At 43.7% G+C, this 21,031-nt stretch overlaps 1 protein-coding gene across 1 annotated transcript; it reads right to left on the bottom strand.

The window, feature by feature from the left end:
* Positions 1-1,792: 1,792 nt before the first annotated feature.
* MFAP1 (microfibril associated protein 1) lies at positions 1,793-20,993 on the bottom strand. The gene is made up of 9 exons (NM_001168971.1): positions 20,915-20,993; positions 13,532-13,751; positions 11,278-11,407; positions 10,831-11,018; positions 9,574-9,682; positions 9,312-9,472; positions 6,104-6,263; positions 2,077-2,166; positions 1,793-1,975 (listed from the first exon to the last, which is right to left on the bottom strand). The coding sequence occupies exons 1-9, from the start codon at positions 20,991-20,993 to the stop codon at positions 1,793-1,795; spliced, it is 1,320 nt and encodes a 439-aa protein (NP_001162442.1).
* Between the last annotated feature and the right edge of the window lie 38 nt (positions 20,994-21,031).

Raw genomic sequence — 21,031 nt, 5'->3', positions numbered from 1 at the left:
CTTGAGCCTGGGAGGTTGAGGCTGCAGTGAGCTGAGATGGTGCTACTGCACTCCAGCCTGGGTGACAGAGCAAGACTATCTCAAAACAAAAATTGATTGGTATTCAATTTCTGAGCCATAATACATTCTACCTGCCATTTCCTATCCTAGAGAGAAGGTAATTTTACTTTAAAGGTTAATCAGGGCCAGGTGTGGTGGCTCACGCCTGTAATCCCAGCACTCTGGGAGGCCGAGGCGGGTGGATCACCTGAGGTTAGGAGTTTTGAGACCAGCCTGGCCAAAATGGTGAAACCCCAGCTCTACTAAAAATACAAAAAAAAAATTAGCTGGGCATAGTGGTGGTGGTGGATGTCTGTAATTCCAGCTTCTCGGGAGGCTGAGGCAGGAGAATCTCTTGAACCCACGAGGTGGAGGTTGCAGTGAGCAGAGATTGCGCCACTACACTCCAGACTGGGCAACAAGAGTGAAAATCCGTCTCAAAAAAAAAAAAAAAGTTAATCAGCTTGGACCAAGTCACACTTGTTGAACTAGTTTCCTCAACTATAAAACTGTAACAGCCCCGGCCAGGCATGGTGGCTCATGCCTATAATCCCAGCACTTTGGGAGGCCGAGGCGGGCAGATCACGAGGTCAGGAGATCGAGACCATCTTGGCTAACACGGTGAAACTCTGTCTCTACTAAAAATACAAAAATTAGCCGGGCGTGGTGGCGGGCGCCTGTAGTCCCAGCTACTCAGGAGGCTGAGGTACTCCAGCCTGGGTGAGAGCTGTCTCTTTAAAAACAAAACAAAACAAAACAAACAAAAAAAAAACCTATAACGGCCCCTGAGTCTGCTGTATGGACACTCAAATGGCAGTTACAGACATTTCACCAAAAGAATTTGAAGGCCTTACCCTCATTCTGACTCTAGGATAATTTTTAGATTGTATCCCACACAACAGTGACTTGTACCTATGTTCATCTTTATGTTTTACCACCTCATAGTAATTATTTCCATTCATTTTTATCATACGACACTAAACTATTTGATTCCTCCAGTGGGACATTTAAAGGATGTGAAAGGCCTTGGTCTTCTCAAACACATCTGTATTTGCTCATGGAATAAATCCAGATGCAACCTAAAGCCCAGCTAGTACCTGAGCTTGTTTCTGACATCAAAGGGAATTATCAAAATGTGAAACACCTTCTGCCTGACAATTCTGTTATCTTTTACTTCAATAGGCAATTAATACTTGTCAGCCTGGACAATTTATTTCCAGTATCATGCTAAAAATCTCCTTGTTGTGTGATTCTTTTATTTCTTGACATGCACACATACGTGGATAAAAAAGTATGTACACCTAGAAAAATGGACTCCAAGCAAAAATGGAAAACATGTTTCCATAAGCTTAGATTTCCTGGTGTATTACTCCTAAACCTAAGGTAGAAGTAATGCATTGTTCAGTTACATGCCCACTTTTCTAACCCAAGCTAAGGGCTGGAAAAAGAAACTCAGAACAGTCCCAAGTAAATATGGGAAACCATAGTAGTGATAAAACCTAAGATTTCTCAGAAATAGTCTTAAGTGGGAAGCCTGTAATCCTACCTGGACAGTGCTTTCCTATGGGTTTCTCAGCATGAGTCCAAACCTCACAAAGCACCTTCAAAGTCTGGGCTACCCAGTATCAGAAGTATAGCAGTAGGTCCAATAGCTGGATACAGGGGCCAAGGAAATAATGAAAAAAACAAATCAGGGACCAGATGCTGAGACTTCCCCTTGTGTTCCACAGTTGGAAGAATATGCAGCTGGACCCTAGGTAGTTTTCCGCTTCTTGGCAGATGGCCGCTCAAATACATCGCGTACCCCAGCTGCCTTTTGTTTGAAGAACTTTGTGTTCTGGGCACTCTCTTGGCCCCAAGCTGAGTCAAAGGAGGTGGTATCTTGATCCACAAGGTGAGTGTATTTGGTGCGACCTGAGCGTCCAAAGTTCTTGACCTGAGGGAAGGACGGATCATAAGTTACACCACCAAACAAACCATGCCTCAGCTATCAATACATTACTTTTCTCTCTGTCATGTTATTAAAGTTCCCCATACCTGCATGACTTTAGGAAGAATGGTTTTATTGAAATGATCCTCCAGGGTAGGAGCGCTGAAATCTCTCTTGTATACTTCTTCATCCTCATCCTGTATAAAAAAAATCTTATCAATCTTGTGGCTTTATTTCCTATATATTCAAACCACAAATTTATTAAACTCTACAATGAGGGATACAAAGAAAGCAGAGGGTATTGAGCCTTTCTTCAAGAGCTTACATCTAACTGAAGAGACGATATTTTTTTTTTTTTTTTTTCTAAGACAGATTCTCGGCCTGTTGCCCAGGCTGGAGTGCACTGGTGCAGTCTTGGCTTACTGCAACCTCCGCCTCCTGGGTTCAAGCAATTCTCCTGCCTTGGCCTCCTGAGTAGCTGAGACTACAGGTCCATGCCACCACACCCAGCTAATTTTTTGTATTTTTAGTAGAGACGGGGTTTCACCGTGTTAGCCCAGATGGTCTGGATATCCTGACCTTGTGATCTGCCCGACTTGGCCTCTCAAAGTGCTGGGATTACAGGCATGAGCCACCACGCCCAGCCAAGATGATATTCTTTTTCCTTTGTTCTTTCTCTCTTTTTTTTTTTTTTTTTTTCCCTGAGGCAGGGTCTCATTCTGATGTCCAGGCTAGAGTGCAGTGGTGTCATCACTGCTCACTGCAGCCTTGACCTCCCAGCATCAAGCGATGCTCTCACCTTAGCCTCCTGAGTAGCTGGGACTACAGGCACATGCAACTATGCCTCATTTTCTCCTTGAGTGTAGATGTGTCTTGTCTGCACTCAGTGTGTTAGTTTACTCATGTGACTTCAACTCTGCATAGGCCTCTCAAATCTCCAATCCTGGATTTTCTACTGGCTTTCATATATGATAAGTTGGATATTTTATTGGGACTTGAAACTCATGTCTAAAGTGAAAACCATTTATTAATACCTAACCTTTCCACATCAACCTCCTCTCTTTAACTTTTCTGTTAGTAGGACCAGCATACTCTTCGATTACCTAGATTCAAAACTGAGTAAGTGTGCATTCGATCAGTTGCCACATCTTACAAACTCTTGTCACCTGGGTTATTAGTTTTCCCTACTATCAGTCTTACATACTGTCATTGCACTGATGTTTCTAAACTGTAACTCATAATCTTTGCCTGGCCCAAAAAACTTCAGTGGTTCTCTATTAAATGAATGCAACTCCTAGGCTGGGCGCAGTGGCTCATGCCTGTAATCCCAGCGCTTTGGGAGGCCAAGGCAGGTGGATCACAAGGTCACGAGTTCAAGACCAGCCTGACCAACATGGTGAAACTCTGTCTCTACTAAAAATACAAAAAATTAGACCTGGTGGCACACACCTGTAATCCCAGCTACACAGGAGGCTGGGGCAGGAGAATCGCTTGAACCCAGGAGGTGGAGGTTGCAGTGAGCTCACATCGCACCACTGCACTAAAGCCTGGGCGACAGAGTGAGATTTCATCTCAAAAATAAATAAATAAATGAATACAACTCCTCTGTGTAGTAATCAAGGCCAAATATTATACAGCCTTAATCCACCTTCTCAGTTCTCTTTGCCACTTCCCTTCACAGCTGATGCTTTCTGCCTCCACTCCTGCTGGTCTCCACCTGGAATGTCTTCCCAGCACTGAATGGCAAAAAGTCTATACATCTTGGCCGGGCACAGTAGCTTACGCCTGTAATCTCAGCACTTTGGGACACTGAGGTGGGCAGATCACCTAAGGTCAGGAGTTCAAGACCAGCCTGGCCAACATGGAGAAACCCCGTCTCTACTAAAAATATAAAAACTAGCGGGGTGTGGTAGTACACGCCTGTATTCCCAGCTACTTGGGGCACTGAGGCAGGAGAATTGCTTGAACCCGGGAGGTGGAGGTTGCAGTGAGCTGAAATCACGCCACTGCACTCAAGCCTAGGTGACAAAAAACCAAAAACCAAAAAAAACTATACATTTTAAATGCTTAAATGTTACAACCTTTATGTCAACCGTTTCAATCTTCTACCAAATATAATCTCTCTCGTCAGAACTCCTACAGTACTTTACTCTTACTTATGTTACAGTGATTATGTATTCTCGCTAACAGTGCTAAACAGTTACCTCTGCATAGTATATGCACTAAAGGTTACCTACTCAATGAAATAAACAACATTAGTAAGGCTGGATCCAGTTGCTCTTGCCTGTAATCCCAGCACTTTGGGAGCCCAAGGTGGGAGGATAGTTTGAGCCCAGGAGTTTGAAACCAGCCTGGGCTACATAGCAAAACCCCATCTCTACAAAATAAAAAAAAAATAATTAGGTGTGGTGGCACACACCTGTAGTCCCAACTACTCAGGAGGCTGAGGCAGGAGGATTGCTTGAGCCCAGGAGAATGAGGCAGTAGTGAGCCATGACTGCACCACTGCACTCTAGCCTGATAGTAATATCACAATGCTGTGATACAGATTTATAAACCCATATGCTGAAGGAATTAAAAATACCACTATCTTGTTTAAGAAAGACTTTAAAAAAAATTTTTTTTTGAGACAAAGTCTTGGTCAGCCACCCAGGCTGCAGTGCAGTGGCACTATCACAGATGACTGCAGCCTCAACCTCCCGGGCTGAAGCAATCCTTCCACCTCAGCCCCTCGATAGGTGGCACTATAGGCATGCACCACCATGCCTGGCTAATTTTTGTATTTTTTGTAGAGATGGGGTTTTGCCACATTGCCCAGGCTGAACTCCTGGGCTCAAGTGATCTGCCGGCCTTGGCCTCTCAAAATGTTAAGATTACAGGCATTAGCCAATGTACCCGGCCCACCAAAGGACTTTCACATACACTTTTCTCATGTATCTTAACTAGCAATGAACTGCTTCTCTAAGAAGCTTGATTATTAAAGCTGTGAATTGCTTAAGCAAAGAAACTTTATGACCGAAGCAGTACAAGAATTCATAATCTCCACTGAATAGAAAGCCACATCTGCTGGAAAACTACGTAAGCAGACAGTTCCTGCTAATCAGATAGACCTGAAACTAATTTTGGAGGGTGGTAGGGAAGCTACCACTGAAGTTTTAACAGCATCTGCAGTGAAAGGCAGGAATTCAGTTGCAGTGGGGATATTTAGAATTTGCCACACAGCACTTGAAAAAGCTAGTCTAGTTTTTGGTACAAACTGCTTTAACACTAGGAAATTATAATAAACCATACAGGATTAACAGATTGCTATTTTGATCTTAGTCTTTATATGAAAAACAAAGATGATGGCTCTCCACCTAATGGTTACAGAATAAACCATTCTTTTGTTTAGTTACTCTTGGGTACTGTCAGTTCAGAATGAAGTGAACTTTCTATCACACAAAAGTGAATTAATGTAAAGCTATTTGCAGAGTTTGGTTTTCACAAAGTGGAGGACCTAATTCGTCCCCTATCTATACAGATCACTTCTCTATTTCATTTCATCAATTTATCTAAGGCTGAGGACAATGGCTCATGCCTGTATTCCTAATACTTTGGGAGGCTGAGGTGGAAGGATTGCTTGAGGTCAGAAGGTTAAGACTAGCCTGGGCAACATAGTGAGACCTGGTCTCTACGAAAAATTTTAAAAAATAGCAAAAAAAAAAAAAACAGTGCCAGGCATGGTTGTGCATGCTTATAGTCCCAGCTACTCTGGAGGCTGAAGCAGGTGTATCCCTTGAGCCCAGGAGGTCAAGGTTGCAGTGAACTATAATCGCACTACTGTACCCCAGCCTGGGTGACAGCAAGACTTCTGTCTCTCAAAAAAAAAAAAAAAAAAAAAAAAAAAAGGCTATTGCATCATTTCCTCTTTTTGAGAGTTGGAGCCAAAAGAGAGAACAGTTGATGCTACTTCTATAATCCAATTGCTGATGCTTTTCTCTGAGTTTATATTGTTCAGAAGGAAAAAACAAATGAGAAAGCTGACCATTGGCAAGTGGAAATAACATTCCAGAACATTCTTGAAGAGAAAAAATAATTCAAAGTTTCTGAGTTATTCCTACTGCCCAATTTTCTGACTCTCTTTTCACTTCTTACCATGAAGAAGGCACCCCGGTGATAATACTTCTGTAAGAACTTATATTTGCCCTTAACGGCTTTGTTGGTAATGACTTTGCCATTTGCCCGAAGTTCAGCTCTCCTCTCTTCCTCAGTCAGGTTTCGCATGCGTTCAATTTCTGCTTTCTCCTTCTCAAGCCTGTCCAGGGAGCAAAACAATTTATTGGTACTGTTACAGCTTTAGAAAGACCAAATTATCAAAAATAACAGTCCCATGTTATTTCAAGTATTAGTCACCTTCTTTAATTCTAGTCATTGCCTATTAGGAATCAAGATCAAGAGCTCAATAAACAAAAGGGTGAGTTAGTCTTCATTATGTTTGCCAGACTAGGTATTGCCAACTTCCAAAAGTTGATTCTAGCTCTTTTGACATTCAGACATACTATTATTGCTGGGTTTTGCAACATTATGAACTCTCTTTCCCTAAAAGGTCTTCTTAGCTTAAAAAAAAAAAAAATCAGTGAATTTAAAATAACTGTCCAAGGCTTTGCTGGTATTCCTTTATGTAAGTGTATCATAATCATATAGGTGCTTGCATGTCACAAACCAAAGATTACCATCATCAATTAGATTGCAGTAACTTTTTTTTTTTTTTTTTTTTTGGTGACGGAGTCTTGCTCTGTTGCCCAGGCTGGAGTGCAGTGGCGCCATCTTGGCTCACTGCAAGCTCCGCCTCCCGGGTTCACGCCATTCTCCTGCCTCAGCCTCCCAAGTAGCTGGGACTACAGGCGCCCGCTACCACACCCGGCTAATCTTTTTGTGTTTTTAGTAAAGACAGGGTTTCACTGTGTTCACTAGGATGGTCTTGATCTCCTGACCTCATGATCCGCCCACCTGTGCCTCCCAAAGTGCTGGGATTACAGGCGTGAGCTACTGCGCCCGGCCAGATGGCAGTAACTTTTTAGCCAGTGTTGGGGAGAGAGGGGGTGATATCCCTTTTCTCCAAAAAAATGCATATACACACATAATTTTGTGTACAATTTTATTTTATTTTTTGTTTTTTTGAGATGGAATCTCATTCTGTTGCCCAGGCTGGAATGCAGTGGCACAATCGCGGCTCACTGCAACCTCTGCCTCCCAGGTTCAGGCGATTCTCCTGCTTCAGCCTCCTGAGTAGCTGGGATTTACAGGCGTGTACCACCATGCCTGGCTAATTTTTGTATTTTTAGTACAGACGGGGTTTCACCATATTGGACAGGCTGGTGTCAAACTCCTGACCTTGTGATCTGCCCACCTCGGCCTCCTAAATTGTTGGGATTATAGGCATGAGCCACCATGCCCAGCCTTGTGTACAATTTTAAAGGGCACTAGGACTCCTAGTCCTTCAGGTCCAGGATAAAAACCTTAGAAACTACAGGCTGAGGGCTAGGCGTGGTGGCTCATGCCTGTATTCCCAGCACGTTGGGAGGCCGAGGTGGGTGGATCACCTGAGGTCAGGAGTTCAAGGCCAGCCTGGCCAACATGGTGAAACCACGCCTCTATTAAAAATACAAAAATTAGCTGTGTGGTGGCATATGCCTGTAGTCCCAGCTACTTGGAAGGCTGAGGCAGAACTGCTTGACCCCCAGGGGGTGGAGGCCAAGATTGCGCCACTGCACTCTAGCTTGGGCGACAGAGTGAGACTCCGTCTCAAAAAAAAAAAAGAAAAAAGAAACTACAGGCTGAGGATGGAGTTATCTATTTATTGTGTGTAGCTCATATTGAGGCAAGTTTTCTTTTTTTCTTTTTTCCAGATAAGAGTGTCACTCTGTCACCCAGGCTGGAGTGCAGTGGCGCTATCTCAGCTCACTGCAACCTCTGCCTCCTGGGTTCAAGCGATTCTCTTGCCTCCACCTTCCAAGTAGCTGGGAATAACATGCAAACACCACCACACCTGGCTAATTTTTGTATTTTAGTAGAGAGAGGTTTTCACCATGTTGACCAGGCTGGTCTTGAACTCCCAGCCTAAAGTGATTCGCCTGCCTCAGCCTCCCAAAGTGCTCGGATTACGGCGTGAGCCACCACGCCCAGCCTAGAGTTATCTATTGATGGTTTCCTTTGTAATCCGGGATTACCCTCTTATACCTAATAATTTATAGGAATGAGTGATGCAGCTCAGAAATGATTCTGCTTGGGCCGGGCGTGGTGGCTCACGCCGTAATCCGAGCACTTTGAGAGGCCGAGGCAGGTGGATAACCTGAGGTCATGAGTTCGAGACCAGCCTGACCAACATGGTGAAACCCTGTCTCTACTAAAAATACAAAAATTAGCCAGGTGTGGTGGCACATGCATGTAATCCCAGCTACTTGGGAGGCTGAGGCAGGAGAATCACTTGAACCCAGGAGGCGGAGGCCACAGTGAGCTGAGATTGTGACACTTCACTCCAGCCTGAGTGAAAAGCAAAACTCCATCTCAAAAAAAAAAAAAAAGATTCTGCTCTAACATAGTGTAGATTATTTAAGTGCCACAAATGCTTCCCCTCACAGTATGCATGCCCCTTTTCAAAAAGTATGACTTTGCTGCTTCTCCTATCCAGAGGTGGAGTCTGTTTCTCCACCTGCTTAAAGCTAGGTTGGCCTTGTGACTTGCTTTGACCAATATGTGGCAGGATTGATGTATGAGTTCTGGAACCTAAGTGTCAGAAGACCTTGCCCTCTTAGAATGGTACCCTGAGACTACTATGTAAGGAAGCCAGTCTAACCCAATGAAGGATAAGTGAGGCATCCTAACTGATAGCCACCACCTACTACTAGACATGTGAGTGAAGCCCTTTTAAGTTTCTAGCCCAGTCAACTGTCTAGCTGGATACAACGACATAAGTGAGCCCACGTGAAATCAGTAGAGGAACTGTTCAGCCAACCTCCAAAATTGTGAAAAGTAATTGTTTTTTCAAGTCACTTAATTGTGGGTTGGGTTGTACACAGTAAGAGATAACTGCTAACAGTTACTAATTTTTGTGTCTACTAGGAAACTAAAGGGAGCACTGGCTGGCACTCTATTATGAACACACATCGACAAAGTGTGTTTCTCTTCCCTGATTTCACTGTAACAAGTGAAACTCACATTCCAATTATAGGAAACTCACCCAGCAGCAAGAACTCTGAAGATGGCCAGAATGGAACTCACAGTAGGTAATGAGTCTCAGAGCTATCCTACTAGAAACCTGTTCCACTAGCAGCATTAACTCTAGGCTCATCTTTTTACTCACGCTTCTCGATCTTCTCTGTCCCTCTTGATTCTTTTTAGCTCCCGAACTTTCCATGCCTCATATTCCTCCTCGTCATTTTCATCATCAGTATTGAGTGCATCCAGTGCAGCCAAGGATCGCTTGTTCTCTTCCAGCTCTTTCTTGGTTTCCTCTTCGACAATCTGGATAGGGAGAACAATTCGGCTTGGACTTCCTTACTCTCCTCAGACAAACCTGATTACACTATTTCTTGTACTCAATCCTTGGAACCACTCCCCAGTACCTTGAGTGTGTACTTGCGCCTCTCCTCTGCCAGGCGTTTTGCTTCCTGCTCCAGCTCCTTCTGTTTCAATGCTTCAGCTTCACGTTCTTGAACTGTCACTCGGTCCTTCCTGCATCACAGAGGTCCTGTTAATTGCCTAAAGTCCTTAGAGTGGAGTGCTTTGTTCCCCTAGACCTAGTCCCATCCAAATGAGACGAAACCAAACTCTTTGGCTCTATTATTTTCAAAGAGCAAAAAACGTTGAGTCATCCCAGGTCTTTTTTTTTTTTTTTTTTTGAGATGGAGTCTCACTCTGTCTCCTGTGCAGTGGTGTGATCTCAGCTCACTGCAACCTCTGCCTCCTGGGTTCAAGCAATTCTTTGCCTCAGCCTCCCGAGTAGCTGGGATTACAGGCGCCTGCCACCACACCTGGTTAATTTCTTTGTATTTTTAGTAGAGATGGGGTTTCACCATCTTGGCCAGGCTGGTCTTGAACTCCTGACCTCGTGATCCACCTGCCTCAGCCTCCCAAAGTGCTGGAATTACAGGCATGAGCCACTGTGCCCGGCCATCATCCCAGGTCTTTGGAGCACTAAAATCATGTTCATCTTTGAGAACTGCCTGGACAGCAAAGAACCTGCTGGCCTGTAAGTAGGAGGATTTCTAGCCATCAAGAAAGGAATAGGAATCTGCTCGTTGAGTTTAATTTTGTGTTTAAAAATATATGGCCTTGGCTGGGCGCGGGGGCTCATGCCTGTAATCCCAGCACTTTGGGAGGCTGAGGAGGGCAGATCACCTGAGGTCGGGAGTTTGAGACCAGCCTGACCAACATGGTGAAACCCCCTCTATACTAAAAATACAAAATTAGCCAGACGTGGTGGCGCATGCCTGTAATCCCAGCTACTAGGGAGGCTGAGGCAGGTGAATCGCCTGAAATCGGGAGTTGGAGGTTGTGGTGAGCAGACATGACGCCATTGCACTCCAGCCTGGGCAACAAGAGCAACACTCCATCTCAGAAAGAAAGAAAGAAAGAAAGAAAAAAAGGCCTTGGACAGATATATGCTCTATAACTGAAAAAAGAGATGTGAAAACAAACTCAGGTTCTCTGCTAACACCAAGATACTCCTCAGCAGCTCGTCTGGCAAGGCTACAGCACTAGCAAAAGCACTTTCACTCAGTGCTTAGATTTCAGAATAGCACAACAGAAAAGAGACTTTTGTTTCCACGCCTGGAAAGTGGTAATTAAGTAGATTCAGATCTGGCTTGTGAGATACCTACTTTCGAATGAAGACTGGCTTAAGGCGAGGCTCCATCTCATCTTCACTGTCTGTGTACTCTTCATACTCAGACTCTGATTCTGACTCCTCTCCAGAACGTCCCTCATCTTCCACTTCCATGACTTCCATCTCTTCATTTTTTCTCTCCTGTGCTCGCTGACGCATCATGCCACGCCGCCGTTCTATTTCCTGTCAAGTCATATATGTAAGCCAGTCAGTCAAATGGCCTATGGCTTTTTGTTTTAGTCTCATCAAACCCAACAAATTCAAATGTAAAAAAATACAACTTAGTACCATTCTATTTTTAGTCCTATCCCAACAAACAAGGAACATGATCAGAGTCCTGCCAAAAGCAGTGATCTCTTGTTTTTAAGGCTTCAACAAATGAGCACTGGCGTCAACTTTTTCTTATATCCAGAAAAAAACTTCCCATGTTCCTTTAACATACCTCATCATCAATCTCCTCCTCCTCTTCTTCACTGCTATCTTCTCGTTCCATGCGCCAAGCATCTCCTTCTACTTCTGAGTCACTCTCTCCTACCACTTCAGGTTCCACTATTTTCCGATGTCGAGCCAATCTGAAAAACAGTATCTCCAAATGTAACACCAATGTCATAAAAATGAAGTAGCATCAACCGCATTTCCACAGCCACACAGTACATTATGTTTGCCTTCATTAATACTGAAGTCTTTTTTTTTGAGGCAGGGTCTTGCTCTGTCACCCAGGCTGCAGTGCAGTGGTGCAATCTTGGCTCACTGCAACCTCTGCCTCCCAGGCTCAAGTGATCCTCCCACCTCAGCCTCCTGAGTAGCTGGGACTATAGGCATGCCAGCACACATGACTAATTTTTGTATTTTTTGTAGAGACGGGGTTTTACCATGTTGCCCAGGCTGGTCTTCAACTCCTGGACTTAGGCAATCTGCCCGCCTTAGCCTCTCAAAGTGCTGGGATTACAGATGTGAGCCACCATGTCCATCCAATATTAAAGTATTGAGGTGGGGGAAACTGAGGTGCAGATTAAAGAAACTAGACTAGGATGTCAGAGCAAATAGTCAAGTTTGGCCTGAAATACTAAACGTATGTTGAGGCATCCTAAGGCACCACAGCAAGCCAGCAAACTCATAGGGATGCATTGGGATTTTTTTTGAGACAGAATCTTACTCTGTTACCCAGGCTGGAGAGCAATGGCGTGATCTCGGCTCACCACAACCTCCCCCTCCCAGGTTCAAGCGATTCTTCCTGCCTCAGCCTCTTGAGTAGCTGGGACTACAGGCGTGCACCACCACACCCAGCTAATTTTTGTATTTTTACTAGAGAGGGGGTTTCGTCATGTTGACCAGGCTAGTCTTGAACTCCTGACCTCAGGTGATCGCCTGCCTTGGCCTCCCAAAGTGCTGGGATTACAGGCGTGAGCCACCGAGCGTGGCCTGCATTGGGATATTTTCAATAGCTCAAGGTAATTCAGTTTCAACATTAAGTCATATTACATTCCTTTTGAGAATATCGTATCTTTGTGAAATTGGGTTTTGGTGGCTGCTGTGGTAAAAAGTAAGTATAGTGTGAATATCAATATAAAACAAGACATGAAAAAGTGACAGTGCTGATTCCAAGGTCTGCAAGGCTGTCAGTGTCCAATAGGCACACAAATTCCACTAGTAACTGTGGTTATGTGAGAATGAATAAAAGTGTTTTTTTCCCCATGGGCACTGTAATTTTCTTTTTTTCTTTTTCTTTTTTTTTTTTTGAGACGGAGTCTCACTCTGTCACTCAGGCTGGAGTGCAGTGGCATGATCTCGGCTCACTGCAACCTCCGCCTGCCAAGTTCAAGCAATTCTCTGCCTCAGTCTCCCAAAGTAGCTGGGATTACAGGTGCCCACCGCCATGCCTGGCTAATTTTTTTGTATTTTTAGTTGAGATGGGGTTTCACCAAGTTGGCCAGGCTGGTCTTGAACTCCTGACCTCGTGATCCACCTGCCTCGGCCTCCCAAAGTGCTACGGTTACAGGTGTGAGCCACTGCGCCCGGCCATGGGCACTGTAATTTTCAAGTGGCAAAGTTATTAGGACATAAATACTTATTAGGTTACTTGGCTCTAACTACTTACTAACTAAAATAAACAGAACTGTTTTGGCCCAGGAGCTCTGTGAAAAAACCCCTGGGACAATTATGAACGGTGAAAGTTCAGGACCCCTGGTCTGCTCTATTAAGGTAATGTCTCAATCAGTATATAACATACAAAATCCCTCACTGGGAGACTTTCTACAATGAGACCTTTATGAGGTCTTTTCTCCTGCTTCAGTGTCATTTCCCCTTATTAGCATTTAGAATAAGCAGATGTATAAAATCAATTTACCAAAGTTTATAAAACATCTTTGTGCTAAAAAGACTCCCCTCAACAGCCAACGAATGGTCTGTGTTTTCTATTCCCGTAAGGAGTTGAGTAGGTCCTTTAGGCCAGAAGTAACCTGCTGTTTTCTGAAGCTGCCACTTTGTAACTTTGGTCATGTAACTTTCTTAGCCCCTTTGTGCTCTTAGTTTCCTCCTTTTGTGAAATGGGGATAATAGCACCTATTTCATAAAGCTATTGTATGGATTACAAGAATTAGCAAATGTCAGCTACTTGGCAGTACTATTCAAGTATTAGCTATTATTATTAAGCTGTAGAGGTTCATGTTCAAGTAAAACACAATCACAGACATTACCTCTCTTCCACATCTTCACTAATACGGTTCTGTAAACGCCGTAGCCGGGGGTCACTAGATGAATCCTCCTCCTGTTCCTCAGGCTCTGCTTCTTGTTCTTTGGCTTTCTTAATGAACTGAAATTCTTCATCTTCCTCATCTGAGGACTCCATAGGGGCATAGTCTGGCCTCTTTCCGGACACATAACGCTTTACCTTCACTTTTTCCATTGAAATCTCACCTGGGTGAGAAAAATAACTTATGTTTCAGTAGCCTGTTTCTCAATGTGCTTCATCCCATCATGGCCTTTGCAAATAGAGCCCTTTATTCATAGTAGACAAGAGTCTAAGCAGGAGAAGAAAGAGCCACTACCCAACCATCTATTCATCTAATAGTGTTTTCCTACAAAGGCCAAGTCATGAGACTGCCTCCTTGTGAAAGCCAACACTGATGATAATGAGGCTTACCTTGAGTACAATGAAGTGGAGGAAGGTAGGCAGTGAAACAGTAGAAAAAAGTCCCCCGCAAAAAGGCAGACTGCATCCATCACAAATTCATGGCATCCCACCTCAACTATACCCTTAAACAAATTATTTGTAACAGTGCCCACCACATAGTAAGGATGATTTCTGCAGGAACATAAAACTAAAATGCTGCTCAGGCATTCTTGTAGTTCCCTCTGGGATTTCCACAGCAGCCTTTATAACATATTACCACATGACTCAATATTCTAATCTTACTTATTTCTACCTTCTTTTCCTTTACCTTATGTGTTATCAAACCTGCAAGAGTAGGTAATCTGTTATAAATACAATTCTTTTTTTTTTTTTTTTTTTTGAGACGGAGTCTCGCTCTGTCGCCTAGGCTGGAGTGCAGTGGTATGATCTCGGCTCACTGCAACCTCCGCCTCCTGGGTTCAAGTAATTCTCCTGCCTCAGCCTCCTGAGTAGCTTGGACTAAAGGCATGCACTACCATGCCCAGCTAATTATTTGTATTTTTAGTAGAGACGGAGTTTCATCGTGTTAGCCAGGATGGTTTCCATCTCCTGACCTCAAGATCCGCCCACCTCGGCCTCCCAAAGTGCTGGGATTACAGGCGTGAGCCATAGCACCCAGCCTACAAATATAAACAATTCTAGTGAACAAAGAGAGACAGTGAAAACTAACCAACTTATTTTATGAGTATAACCTTGATAACCAAATTGGACAGTTCAAAGGAAAACTTTAGGTGGATTTCACTTACAAACACAAATACAAAAATATTAAATAACATAAGAGCAAATTTATCCCAGCGATATAAAAACTACCAAAAAAAAAACCCGACACAAAAAACCCCTAAGCCAACACAACTTATTAGAATTTAGCTCAAGACTACAAGAATAGTTTAACCTTAGAAAATTAATGAGGGGGCCAGGTGCGGTGGCTCATGCTTGTAATCCCAGCATTTTGGAAGGCTGAGGCAGGAGGACTGCTTAAACCCAGGAGTTTGAGACCAGCCTGGGCAACAAAGTTAGACCTTGTCTTTACTAAAAATAAAAAAATTAGCTGGGCATGGTGGTCTATGCCTGTGGTCCCAAGCTACATGGGAGGCTGAGGTGGGAGAATCACTAGAGTCCAGGAGGTTAAGGCTGTGGCGAGCCGTGACCACAGCAAGGCACTCACTTCAGCCTGAGTGATACAGTGAGAACCTGTGTCAAACACAAAAATATATATAGCTGGGCACAGTGGCTCATGCTTGTAATCCCAGCACTTTGGAAAGCCAAGATGGGCAGATCAGTTGAGGCTAGGAGTTCGAGACCAGCCGGGCCAACATGGCGAAACCCCGTCTCTACTAAAAATACAAAAATTAGGCTGGGTGCGGTGGCTCAAGCCTGTAATCCCAGCACTTTGGGAGGCCGAGATGGGCGGATCACGAGGTCAGGAGATCGAGACCATCCTGGCTAACACGGTGAAACCCCGTCTCTACTAAAAAATACAAAAAACTAGCCAGGCGACGTGGCGGGTGCCTGTAGTCCCAGCTACTCGGGAGGCTGAGGCAGGAGAATGGTGTAAACCCAGGAGGCGGAGCTTGCAGTGAGCTGAGATCGCGCCACTGCACTCCAGCCTGGGCGGCAGAGTGAGACTCTGTCTCAAAAAAAAAAAAAAAAAAAAAAAAATTAGCCAGGATGGTGGCACACACTTGTTAATCCCAGCTACTCAGGTGGCTGAGGCAGGAGAATCACTTGAACCTGGGAGGTGGAGGCTGCAGTGAGCTGAGATCATGCTGCTGCACTCCAGCCTGGGCAACACAGTAAGACTCTGTCTTTAAAAACAAACAAAAAAAACCCCAAAAATATATATGTAGATATAGACAATGGGAGGGAAGCAATATACTATTTTTACTTTTGTAAATTTCATTTTTATTTGTTATTTTTTAAAAGGTAGAGAAAGGGTCTTGCTATGTTGCCCAGGCTGGCCTTGAACTCCTGGCCTCAAGTGATCCTCCAGCCTCAGTCTCCCAAAGTGCTGGGATTGCAAATGTGAGCCATCTCTCCCAGCCTACTATTTTTTAAAGTCACATTTAAAAAAAAAAAATAGATACAGCAGACTTTATAGTTAATGATAAAACAATAGAACCATTCTATTTATGTATTTATGTATTTATTTATTTATTGAGATGGAGTCTCGCTCTGTTGCCTAGGCTGCAGTGCAGTGGCACGATCTTGGCTCAAAACTGCAACCTCCATCCCCCGGGTTCAAGCAATTCTCCCTGCCTCAGGCTCCTGAGTAGCTGGAATTACAGGCGCCCACCATATGCCTGGCTAATTTGTGTATTTTTTAGTAAAGACAGGGTTTCACCATGTAGGCCAGGCTGGTCTTGAACTCCTGACCTGAGGTGATCCACCAGCCTCAGCCTCCTAAAGTGCTGGGATTACAGGTGTGAGCCACCACGACTGGCCAGAAGCATTCTCTATAAAAATCAGTGGGCATCCAGCTGGGCGTGGTGTCTTACGCCTGTAATCCCAGCGCTTTGGGAGGCCGAGGCGGCAGATCACAAGGTCAGGAAATCGAGACCATCCTGGCTAACACAGTGAAACCCCGTCTCCACTAAAAATACAAAACAATTAGCCCGGCGTGGTGGTAGGTGCCTGTAGTCCCAGCTACTTGGGAGGCTGAGGCAGGAGAACGGCGCGAACCCGGGACCTGGAGCTTGCAGTGAGCTGAGACAGCACCACTGCACTTCAGCCTGGGCGACAGAGCAAGACTCCGTCTCCAAAAAAACAAAAACAAAAACAAAAAATTAGCCCGGTGTGGTGGTAGGTGCCTGTAGTCCCAGCTACTCGGGAGGCTGAGGCAGAAGAATGGCATGAACCTGGGAGGCGGAGCTTGCAGTGAGCCGAGATCACACCACGGCACTCCAGCCTGGGCAATAGGGCAAGACTCTGTCTCAAAAAAAAAAAAAAAAAGAAACCAAAAAAAAACAAAAACAAAAACCCCGTGGGCATCCTAATGTTGTCCCTATCACACCTTCTAGTCAGCACTGTATTATGGTTCTAATTTGGGCAATAAGGAAAAGTTATAAGGATGTTAAAGGAAGAAACTGTCATAATTTGCAGATTATATGGTTGTCTTTGTAGAAAACACAAGATAACAAATAGATTAAGCTAAAAGAGTTCAGAAAAAATGCTAGATAAAAAACTTATTTCTAAAAATAAGCATACCTGTACATTAGCGACATATAATCAGAAAGTACAATTTTATTTTTATTTATTTATTTTCTTGAGACAGGGTCTCATTCTGTTGCCTAGGGTGGAGTGCAGTGGCGCAATCATGGCTCACTGCAGCCTCAACCTCCTAGGCTCAAACCGTTCTCCTGCCTCAGCCTCTGAAGTAGCTGGGACTACAGGCGGGCAACACCATGAAGGTCTAATTTTAAAAAATTTTTTGTATAGACAAGGTCTCACTATGTTGCCCAGGCTGGTCTTGAACTCCTGGACTCAAGCGATCCTCTTGCCTAGGGTCTCCCAAAGTGCTGGGATTACAGGCATGAGCCACCATGCCTGACATATTTTCTACTTTTTGAGAAAGGGTCTCACTCTGTTACCCAGGCTGTGTGCAGTGGCATGATCACAGCTCACTGCAGTCTCAATGTCGTGGGCTAAAGTGATCCTCCCTCTTCAGCCTCCCAGTAGCTGGGACTACAGGCAGGTACTGCCCAGGTAATTTTATTTTTTTGTAGAGCATTGTATTTTTTGGGGTCTCGCTATGTTGCCTAGGCTGGAGAGAATACAGTGTTAAAATACCATTAACAGTCACAAGTAATCTATAAGATACTGAGGAATAAATCCAACAAACAATGTACAAGGATTTTAGGAGGAAAAATATATAATTTTATTGAAAGATAAAAAAGATCTAAATAAACGGAGAAATATTTCATGTTCAAGGATGAGAAGATGGCAACTGCACCTGAATTAACCTATAAATGTATAATCTATCATTTTAATGCAATTCCATTAAAAGTTGTCTCCAGGCTTATTCCAAAATCATATGGAAGAATAAGAGGCCCCAAAACACCAAGACAATGCTGAAGAAGAATAAAACTGATGGGGGCTGGGAAGGAGAGGTGGGGCATAGTTTACCGGATATGTCATTGACCCAGGAAGTACACAGAGATCAATGGAACAGAGTAGAGAGAAGAAAAACAAACTTATATGAGAACTTGAGTATACTATAGGAATGGCATTAAAAGTCAGTAGAGAATGGATGGGCTAATCCGTCAACTGAGAAGGGACAACTGGCCAACCATATAGTAAAATTAGACCTCTAACTTCCACCACAGACACAAAAATTCCAGATGGATTAAAGACCCAACTATGAAAAACATATCTTAAATATTTACACTCCTTACTGGACTGTAAGCTTCCTAACTTATAATCTGTCTTGTATAAGTGTGTATTGAATTCAATTTAATATATACAAACACTCAGAAGATAGAAAACCTTTACAATATGAGTATCTGTGATCTCAGTGCAGGGAAGGATTATTTTTTAAACGATATACAAAAAAAAAAAGCTAAAACTATAAAAGATCAAGTTGATAAATCTGATAATACTAAAACTAGAAACATCTGTGTAAGAGAAGACTCCATAATTAAAAGACAAGCCAAAAAATGAGGAAAAGGATACTATAGATTTGGAATATATAAAAACAAAGCAAACAAAGTGGGTGACTGACAGAAACAGGTAATTCATAGAAAAGAAAACCTAGAGAGTTTATTAGACACATGAACAAGATGCCCAGCATTGGCTGGGCACAGCAGCTCATGCCTGTAACCCCAGCACTTTGTGAGGCCCAGGCGGGCGGATCACCTGAGGTCAGGAGTTTGAGACCACCCTGACCAACATGGAGAAGTTCCATCTGTACTAAAAATATAAAATCAGCTGGGTATGGTGGCCCATGCCTGTAATCCCAGCTACTCAGGAGGCTGAGGCAGGAGAATCGCTTGAACCCAGGAGGAGGAGGTTACAGTGAGCCGAGATGGTGCCATTGCACTCCAGCCTGGGCAACAAGAGTGGGAAAAAAAAAAAAAAAAAAAAAAAAGCCCAGCATCACTAGTAATCAGGGGAATGCAAATTAGAATAATGACATACCATTTCAACACCTGTCAGATTGGGCAAAAAATGTAAAAATTTGGTATAACCAAGTGTGTAGATGATGAATATATGGGAAATAAAGCTCTTAGGTTCTCGAAGTTTGTTTTCTTTCTTTTCTTTTTTGAGATGGAGTCTTGCTGTGTCGGTCAGGCTGGAGTGCAGTGGCGTGATCTTAGCTCATTGCAACCTCTGCCTCCCAGGTTCAAGTGATTCTCCTGTCTCAGCCTTCCAAGCAGCTGGGATTACAGGCGTGTGCCATCACACCCGGCTAATTTTTGTATTTTTAGTAGAGACAGGGTTTCACCATGTTGGCCAGGCTAATCTTGAACTCCTGACCTCAGGTGATCCACCTGCCTCAGCCTCCCAAAGTGCTGGGATTACAGGCGTGAGCCACCAAGCTGGGCCTTAATTTTTAATTTTTTCTGTAGAGATGGGAGGGGGTCTTGCTATGTTGCTCAAGCTGGTCTTGAACTCCTGGCCTCAAGTGAGCCTCCTGCCTCAGCCTCCCAAAGTGCTGGGATTACAGGTGTGAGCCACTGTGCTCCACAAATTCTTATGTTCTTACAACTTACTTCGAGGAGCAATTGGCAGCAGGTACTAAATAATGCTAGTATTGGCTACAGAATGACAAATGCAGAACTGTTTTTTTTTTTTCCTTTTTTGAGACAGAGTCTCACACTGTGGCCCAGGCTGGAGTGCAATGGTGTGATCTCTGCTCACTGCGACCTCCACCTCCCGGGTTCAAGCAATTCTCCTGTCTCAGATTCCTAAGTAGCTGGGATTACAGGCACCCACCATCATACATGGCTAATTTTTTATATTTTTATTAGAGACGGGGTTTCACCATATTGACCAGGCTGGTCTCGAACTCCTGACCTCAGGTGTTCTGCCCGCCTCAGCCTCCCAAAGTGCTGGGTTTATGGGCAGGAGACACCATGCCTAGCCGCAGCACTTTTTTAAACAACCGGACAACCACCTGCCCCTCAATAGGGAATAAACTGTGGATTACACTTTATTTTATACAATGGAATTCAAAAGCTGTTAAGATGAATGAATTAGATGTATAGGGATTAAAAGATAATTCTTAAAAGCCATGTTGAGACTAGACACGGTGGCGTCTACTTGGGAGGCTGAGGCAGGAGGATAGCCTGAGCCCCAGGAGTTCGAGTCCAGCCTGGGCAGCATAAGTAGACTTCTATGGACAGCAAAAAAGGGACCGTATCCCGCACAATGCCCTGCCAACAAGCAGTCTCTATCTATCTATCTATCTAGTCTGATATTATGTATATATTCTGCTATATTCTGCTATATACTTAAGTTCCTAATTATTAGATTTATATATACTTAGTTCCTTAGTAATTATTAGACTAATAATACATATATTCTAGTATTTATATGTAATTAGTGATATTATATTCTAATCATATATATTAGAACAAAATCATATATTCTAGAATACATGTATTAAACATATATATTCTGATATATACTTAATTTCCTAAGTAAGGAATATTTTAATATATGTAATATACATTATATATATGTAACACAAGTCTAAGGAATTTGTGGAGGCTGAGAGGTGCTTGCTGAATATGAAAGCAGGCCACAGGAACAAGATTGGATGCAAGGGGATGGGAGTGGAAAGGTCCAAGAATCTGGGAGCCAGATCTTAAGAGCTGGAGGGGTTGGAGTGGTGTGTCCCAGAGGTCTGGAGGTTGCTGGGGCCGAAAGGGGTTAAAATTCGACTGGGAAGAGGGTGTCAGCACCGTACCTTTCTCATTGCGAACTGGGACGGCCCCAGCCGTAGACTGAATGGGCGGTTGCTTCATGAGAGCGCTTGGGACCGACATGTTGATGGCAGCGACGGTGATTCCCGAAACTTGACTAA

The sequence above is a fragment of the Papio anubis genome, chromosome 7, assembly GCF_008728515.1.
Source record: "Papio anubis isolate 15944 chromosome 7, Panubis1.0, whole genome shotgun sequence".
Taxonomy (NCBI): Eukaryota; Metazoa; Chordata; class Mammalia; order Primates; family Cercopithecidae; genus Papio; species Papio anubis.
Note: the sequence above shows the minus strand (reverse complement) of the source record. Positions and strands in the feature narration are given on the sequence as shown.

Excerpts from the sequence above, each read along its gene's own strand:
- MFAP1 (NM_001168971.1), bottom strand. The coding sequence starts at position 20,993 with ATGTCGGTCCCAAGCGCTCTCATGAAGCAACCGCCCATTCAGTCTACG. Across the intron at positions 9,683-10,830 it reads AAGCCAGTCTTCATTCGAAA|GAAGGACCGAGTGACAGTTC; the intron begins GTAGGTATCTCA and ends TCTGTGATGCAG. Across the intron at positions 2,167-6,103 it reads ACCGGGGTGCCTTCTTCATG|GATGAGGATGAAGAAGTATA; the intron begins GTAAGAAGTGAA and ends TTTTTTATACAG.